The 8465-nt window shown below is 40.0% G+C and overlaps 1 protein-coding gene across 6 annotated transcripts in view; it reads left to right on the top strand.

Annotated features, from left to right (window-relative positions):
• Nucleotides 1–8465, top strand: part of CTNNA2 (catenin alpha 2) — a 1043800-nt gene that overhangs the window by 519627 nt on the left and 515708 nt on the right. The window contains exon 7 of one of the 6 annotated variants that reach the window (XM_023529441.1): nt 5254–5263. The exons of the other annotated variants lie outside the window; for them this stretch is intronic. Within the exon in view, the coding sequence (XP_023385209.1) occupies nt 5254–5263 (10 nt within the window). The remainder of the gene's footprint in view (nt 1–5253; nt 5264–8465) is intronic. 6 annotated transcript variants of the gene reach the window in all.

The raw sequence follows: 8465 nt of genomic DNA, 5'->3' as shown, positions 1-8465 counted from the left end.
AAGGCTGTGCAGTCATCGGTAGAATTTAACTTGACACATACCCTAAGGTCCTACCTGTAACAAATTTTCTTCTCTTGCAAGTAGCCGTTGGGAGTTTTAAAACTGGGGTCATTGGTACTAGTTTTGAAATTCACCAAAGCAGACTGGATCTGGATGGAGGCATTTGGTTAATGAAACATCCCTTTAACATGCTAGGTTCTATTAACTGCTTCTGCAGGCTGCTTGGCTCCCACACTAGCAAGCAGAGGCTCTGAGTCACAGGTGTGTAAAGAAGAGAGATGGAACTAATGGAGTTTCTATAGTTACCTGCAGAGCTTGGACCAGGCAGAAGATGGAATTAGAAATTCCAAGTGTCTGAGTCCAGTTTGAATGTATTGGCTGGATGTCTGGGTTCTGGAAAAGGGAAGGTCAGAGAAGCATACAAGAAAGGAAGAGTCTTCTGGTTTTCTCCATTTGCAGTGAGGAAGTTCTAGAAGAGCCATTTTTGGGAGCTCTGTCATAGTCACCAAGATTGCTAGAATGTTCTTACTTCCATGTATGTATAATTCAGTGTGGTATCATTAGAATGAGGGATCTTGCTTCTTCTCCAGACTTTCTATACCAGACTTCTTTACCAAAATCTACACTGTGTTTTTTCATTGTAGGTAAAAGACAAAAGTTTTTAAATTTTTAATATTCCTGTCAAGATCTTACAAGAAGAAATTACTTTATGAGGTATGTAGGGATGCTAGCAGTAGGATGGAAAATGGATCATAATCTCAAAATAGTAAATGCTAGCTCAGTGGCTTCCCAACAGAGAGGTAATGTGCCTTGGTGAGACTAAAGAGCATTTGTAGAAGAGAGTTTATTTGCAGCTTTCTACCTGTTCCCTTCTGCTCCAGCCCAGTCCCCTGGGCTTTCTTTGAATCGTGTCTGTAAATACCACCTCAGGTGGATCCACATTTCCAAAGACAAGATGAGGCCTCTTTCTTTGCCCTTAATGTATGGTTTGTAGTAGGTTTTAGGAGCAAGCCAGAAGGGAGCGGCAGGGAATATCTTGAGCTGGACACAGGGAAATAGAAAAATAAAATCACAGGACCAGAAAGCAAGAAGCCACTCTGGCATTCATCTGGTAGAAATACCCTCAGTGCTGGAGCCCTTTCTCTGACATCTCTGAGGATGTATACGAGGTTGCACATTTTCATTGACCCAGGGCATACACAATGCTTTTTGCAGGTAGAGTGTTCCTTTGGTGGGGAACTTTAAATTTTAGAAAGTCCCATTTTATAATTAATTGATTCCAAAACACTCTTTTAGGAATGTCCAAGCCATCAGTCTGGTTTGTTACACACAGCGGCACTCTTCTAAGAACTGGAACGCACAGTCGCAACTCATGTTGAATTTATCAAAGGCAACTTTAGGGATTATAATGAGTAGTTCTTATGTTATTTATTTAGTTAATTAAAGGCAGCATTATTTCTAGAGAAATCATGGTTTTCACGCACATCTGAGTCAGTGTAGGACAATGCTGCATGGGGTACACTGGTTAACTACTTAAAGAACTTCCAAGCTGAGTATAGTTTATATTGCTCACTCTTTGCTTGGCAGCTCCTGAGGTATTTCTATGAATGAAGCAAAGGAGATGATCAGGGGAAGAAGTACTTATATTTTGTATCCACCTGTGATGTTCTATGATGTATTCGGTAGAGGAATGAAGATGAAGAAAGTGAAGGCAGTTGTGACTCCAAAGCCAAGGTACTCAACAATATGACCATGAAAAGTGACATTTCAAGGTGGAGTTTTCAGAAGAGTTGAGTTCCTGAAAGGAGCAGATGGTAATATCTGAGTGATTGTTAGAAAATATATTTGAGAGATAAATCCAGGTAAAATTGCAGAAGACCTTAAATACCAGAAGAGGGATCAGGTATGTTTTATGAGCAGGGAGAAGCCATTGATCATTCCAGATGTACCAGTGAGGATAGGACAGGTTAGTTTGAGATAACCAGCATCCCCCCAAATCTCAGTGTCTTGATGCAACAAAAGTATTCTTTCCATTCATAGTCTGTGATGAATGTGGGTTGGTGGGGGCTCTGCTCATCATAATCCCTCAGGGGCCTGGGGTCATTGTGCATCCTTCTTGACACGTTTCCTGAATCCAAGAGAGAAGGGGATAAGGTGAATAATGCACTGGCTCCTAGAGCTTCCTCCTGAGAGCGGCAAACACTTCTCTTCACATTTCATTAGGCAAAGTAGGTCACGTTGCCAGGCCAAACTTAAAAATGGGCAAGGACATCCTGTCTTACCCTGGGTGTAAAAGAGAACAGGAATATTTCAGAATAGTTCTAATAACTTCCACTTCAAAGTATGAGAGAGAAATGATTATTGAAAAATAAGGCCAGTAGTGGAGCACACAGGAAACTCTTCTGAGTCCTAGATCATGGTCAAGTTCTAAAGTCTGGGTGATTTAGAAAAGGCACAGTTTGTTTAAAATTTTAGAGAGATTTACTAAAGGCATTATTTCACCCTATTATATCTGCATTGTGTTTGTCTGTGGATTTTGTTTTAAGCTCTCAGGTTTCACCTGTATTGATAAATTACCTTGGAGATATGTAGAAGGGAATCTCTCGTGACTAGGCATAGGGCTCCCTCTCTGTGTTGATTTTGCTCAACGTTTTTATTAATGACTTGGATTAAAGAGAGAGGGTGGGGAAGCGGTGGCGTTGATTAAATCTACATGTGGCAAAGAGCTGGCAGAGGTTAACTTAATAAGCACAGAACTCAAAGTGATCTTGATGGGGCATATAGGCCTACAATTAAACTTAAAAGAAGAAAATAGCCCTTTATGTAGATGTTTTTAAAATTGCCTATATGTGTAGAGATTTATAAATATCTGACTTGAAATCAATGATTCTAAATCTTTTCCTGAGCTTTTTGCTTGCTGTAAGTGATACAAGCCAACAGTGTGATCTGACTATCTAAAACAGCAATGCTCACGTGATCAATGAATTTCACCCAGGTGTCACACGGATTCTGACATTAATGAGAGCTCAAAAACATCTGTTAAATGAATGAGTGAACTTAAAGAAATATAAGTGTTTCTTCTTTTTCCAAAAGTAACATCCACACATATAGATGGATAATGGTCCCTCCCTCTATAGGGGGAACCTAGGTTTGTTCTAAATAATCTCAAAATTGCACAGACACACATATTTCTATTTATACTGATTTGAACATTTTTAAAAAATGAAATGCTCAGGGATAATAAGCAGGCTAATGAGATGGTGAACTTGGGGACATTATAAGACCCAATTAATTTGATTCAGACATTCTTGGTCAGAGACTTTAGTGTGTGGACATCGTATGAGATGTGCGGATCATTATTTGGGAGACAGTGCGGGCGAAAGGAATATGACTTAGGAATCAAGTAATTGGGTTTCGGTCCTGGTTCTACCATTTACTAGCTTTCAGATCCTGGACAAGTCATCTAACTGTCCAACATAAATTACTAATCTAACCCCAGCCTATTTCGGTTATTAAGTTTCTTCATCTATAGGTGAAAGCTAGAAATTCGCGGGTTGAGGTGGAGCTTGCCCTGCCAGACTCACAGAGCTGTGGTGGAAGCTAAAGGAGATAATGTATGTGAAAGCACTGGATAAATTGTGAAGCATTTTATAAAGACAAGAAGCTTTATAGTGACATTTCCTAAATAGCCTCAAGAAACTGATTTGGTTGTGCAACATAAACATACTGCTGGGAGGCCAGGATTACCAGCGTTTCTATTAGAGTCTTTTCAGAATAAATGCAGTGACTCAAGTGCGTATCCAGATGATGCTTCGAGGATTACTAACAGAGCAGCTATTACAGAGCAGTCGGACCCACTGTCCCGTGCCCTAATCCTATTATAAGGCAGGCCAAACACCACTTATTTTGCCATGTCAACCTTCCTTGAGCTGATACCAACAACCGTTCGGCCTATTACAAAAGGCACTCTTAACGTTTTGGAAGGCATTTCACTGTGAGTCAGTATCCACAGACCTACAAACTTCCTTTGGCGTGCAGGCAATTCTGTGGCTGGCTTACTACATGTATACTGGAGGGAGTGTGAAAATTACAAAACTGAAAACCTAAGTGATATGAGGATACAGGCACTGCATGTTTCTTATGAATAAAACACATCGAGTCGAATATTATGTACTGAAAGAGTGGGTAGAAAAGGCAGAGGATACAATATATGTCTGTATCTAGTAAGAAATCCAGTTCCAGGCTAGTTGCAAGGAAACAGGTCAAATCAGGAAGTGCAACAGCATCACAGTTCATGATCAGGTGGGCAGATTTGCATAAGCACCCTATGGATGTCTCCATGGAGGCAGGTCTGAGGCTATCCATCCTTCCTTCTGGTTGGAAGTAGCTTTCCTAAAATAAGCAGTTTCCACAGTGCATGTAGGCAGCTCCCTGGAGTGATGAGGGTTGGTAACTGCAGGGACAATGGAGGTGCTCTAAGGTAGCACTTCTTAAACATTAATGTGCATGTAAATTGCTTGGGGATTTTGTTAAATTGCAGCTCTTTTTCATGAGGTCTGGGCTGGAGCCTGATATCTGCATTTGTAACAAGCTCCAAGGTGATGCCCATATGGCTGGTTTACAGCTCCCCTTGGAGTAAAAAGGAAACCCCCATATTTCCATTCCTGGCATAGAAGTATGGGAGAGGTATGAGGTAGCTTTTCTCTCTCTGTCTCTCTCTGTCTCTGTCTCTCTGTCTCTGTCTCTCTCTGTCTCTCTCTCTCTCTCTCTCTCTCTCTCTCTGTGTGTCTCTCTCTCTCTCTCCCTCCTTCCCCAACCTCCCTCCCTTTCTCTTTCTCTCCCCACATAGCCGTTTGTGAACAATTGAAAATTATTTTGGAGTTTTAGGAAGAAATAATTGACTGGGCCGAAGCAAATATCAGTTTAGACCCTTCTGGCCACCCCGTTCTCAGGGGCAGCAGCTACCAGTTCTGAGACCCTTCTTGTCCATAGAAATTACATGCCTCTCAGCTGTGACTTTGCTCTTTTATCAGCATAAGAACTTTTAAACATCAGAATGTACTGACTTTAGAAAAGTTTGCTAATCAGGATGTTATCATCGTAATATCATTTCTTGGAGAAGAAATGAAATTCCTTTTTAAACTAAAATTGATATCCATAATTGATGATAATGCTTGTTATTTATTGCGAGCTTGCTGTATACTATGTATTTTAATGAAATCATCATCTTCAATCCATATATGACCCCTACAGTGTAAATACTGTAATTTTTAATACCTTATAGACAAGGAGTCCAAGCTTGATGTCCAAGCCAGGACTTGAACCATATTACTAACCTCCCTCTTTATGATGACCGGGGTCCCTTTTACCTTATGAATGCTTTGGCACTTATTGGTTATTTGCACAAGGACAAACTAAGAGATCAGTGTATATTTGTGGAATTAGCAGAAGTGGAAATATTAATTTATCAAGTTTGTACTGTATCTTTCTTAGACTCCTTGTGCTGCTACAACAGAATGCCAGGGACTAGATATCTTATTAACAATAGGAATTTGCTCACAGTTCTAGAGACTGAAGTCCAAGATTATGGCACCAGCAAGGTAGGATGAGGACCCTCTTTCCGGTTTGCAGACTGTGCCTTCTTGCTTTGTACTCACATGGTGAAAGAGGGTAGGGAGCTCTGTGGGGGTCTCTTTCAGAAGAGTATTAATGCCATTTGTGAGAGTGCCACACTAATGATTTAAGCACCTCCCAAAGTTCCCACCTGTTAATACCATAACTTTTGGGGGTTAGGATTTCAACATATGACTATGTCACAGATATTAAGAACATAACGATATCTTTAAATGCAAACTATTATATTATACTTGGGATAAATACATACAGTTATTATTTTGTTTTCAAGAAAAAGGTCATAGATAGGGGAGTGGATCTTAAAAGTTCTCATCAAAGACACACAAAAATGCAACTATGTGGTGATGATTGTTAACTGGACTTACTGTGGTGATCATTTTGCAATATGCACAAATACTGAACCATTACAGTGTGTACCTGAAATTAATATAATGTTATGTCAATTATATTTCTTTTTTAAAAAAAGAAAAGGTCTGTTTGCCTTGAAAAGGTATTTTGGCTCTTATTTTGGTTTTGTTTGAAGTCAGGAGTAGGGTTACTTGCACATAGATGTTCTGTTGATGTCTATTCAAATATGGAAGAAATGTTCTTTGGGAAGCACCTGGGGAGAGTAGGTTCTGTCCCTCTCCTAAGCTGGTTTTTCCAAATTCGATTTTCCTAAAAATTCAAGACCTCGCACTGTGGACGAGTTTGTACATTTTCTCTCCTAGAATGGTGGGAGCAAAAGTGAGAAGGTTGTATGAAAGGGAAGAGCTGGACACTAGTGACAGTCTATTTCCCACTTTCACAAAGGGTTTCTCTGGGTGCCAAGAAAAGGAGATGCGAACAGAGCCAAGACCTAGGCTGAAGGCTGTGGGGGCCTCGGGGTCTCAGTCTCCTCCCTGGTTCTCTCCCCTCATCCCAGCAGCCCCCTATGTTTTTCTTGGGGTTCTTTGACCTGCGTGCTAAACTTGGTCTCCCAAACTGTCCTTTTTCTGCTACTACCAAGATATGCACTTTTCATTTTAAAGATATTTATGTCTTTTCACCATGGTAAAACAGAGAAGAAATAATCAAATGGGAAAAAAAAGGGAAATTCCTCTTGTAGAACTCTGATCTTCAGTTTCTGGCTCCATTTTGTAGTGAAAGCACCATTTGGCCTCCGTCTATTGCTTTTATCATGAGTGTGCTGTCCATAGCCAACCACTCTACTCTTGTTTCTCTTTCTCTTCATTAGACCTTGCTTTAGGGAAGATCTAAGGAACAGTTTCTACAAAGTGCTCATCTTTGTAGAAGCTGCAAACTTTATCAGATGAACAAAGAAGTCCTCTTTTGTCAAGTGAGATATGTGAATCTCTGGGGTGCTCCAAACTGGATGACTTTCATTTCCCTAGATCTCTGCCTTATCCAGAAATGATGCCGTCAGATGTTTTCAATCACTCAGTCAGGGTGTTAAAATGTTGGCACACTGAGAAGCATTGCTGATCTGCAGGGACCTTCAGGGTGTCCTTGAGAGAGGTTTATCAAATTGTAACTTAGAAGTTAAGGTGTAGAGGTGGTGGTGACCACAGTGGGAAAAAAAAGGGAGTTTTCTGTGTGGGAGTGTGTTTATTTTGCTTGTTGAACACATACTAAATCTGTGTGCATGTGTGTTTGCAGGTGCTCAGTGTGTGCTTGCATAGGCCACATGGCCAAGGAGAGAGAAATTAGCTAGATAGATAACGAATGAACAGACCTCCTGCCTCTCACTATTACTGTCACCATCAAAGGGGTATTGTACCAGGATCGCAGGAGTGAACAAGCCTGTTTTGGGACTGAACAAGCCTGGGAAGCACTGTCTTGAGTAATAACTGGAATGCTAGCTGTTGCAAATTTGTTCTTAGATCCAGAGCCCGATGATGTTTGTGAAACACATAGCTCGTGACTCACAGGGCTCTCTCCAAATTGAATGAAGCTGTGTGTTCAGTTCTTTAACCTTATCCTCAGCAGTGTGTATTTGTGTGAGTATAAGCTCAAAGTTGTCATAAAACAAGTTCGAGTATATGTAAGAATAGGCTTCCTTATTGTCAGGGATGTGCAAAGATGGAATTGACAGCACTGTGAGGCTGAAAAGATCCATGCATAGAATAGATGATTCCTTGACATGAATATACTAGAAGAAATACAAACATTGGATAATAAATTGACCTTTTAAGGTCTTTCTCAAAGCTGAGATCTCCCTTTTATTTGTGACTTTCTTCTTGAGGTGCATTTTCTCAGCTCCTTCATGTTGGACCCCCAGGATTCGATGAATAGGATGTCAGTAATGGTCAGGGGAAGAATTATGTGCAGAGACTATTCTAAAATCAAAAGTATCACTTTGTTTTAAATGTTGGGTTTATTTTATGTCTTCACAAAGCTCAGGAATTGTATTAACATATATAAGTGGCAAGGAAGTATAATCTCATCTAAACTTCAGCATTAGACTCCAAGTAGCTTCTAAGGTTTGATTAAACATACTTATAATAATTAGTTCAAAGCTTTTGGAACTCTAGCAGTTTTTTTTTTTTTTCAAAGATTCAGCATCTAATAAAGTAAAATAAATTGCAGAGCTCTTGGTCAGTGAATAAACACTTTTGTAGCTTAGAGCTTCAATTTATCAGTGGGACTTGTTATTATTGGACTTGTTTTCTAGCTTTCTTTGAAGGTGTAAGGGCCATTGTCCACCCACAAATCAGATTTAGTCGCAGGCTATTATGAAAAGAAATAATTATTTTTCCAAGGTCTGCAGGACCAGATTCAATTTGGGAAAACTAGCTGGTATAATGGTTTGTGTGCTACTCTGTCAAAAACGCTAAGATGTGTGAGGCAGA

Source organism: Pteropus vampyrus, unplaced genomic scaffold (assembly GCF_000151845.1).
Source record: "Pteropus vampyrus isolate Shadow unplaced genomic scaffold, Pvam_2.0 Scaffold37, whole genome shotgun sequence".
NCBI lineage: Eukaryota > Metazoa > Chordata > Mammalia > Chiroptera > Pteropodidae > Pteropus > Pteropus vampyrus.
Note: the sequence above shows the minus strand (reverse complement) of the source record. Positions and strands in the feature narration are given on the sequence as shown.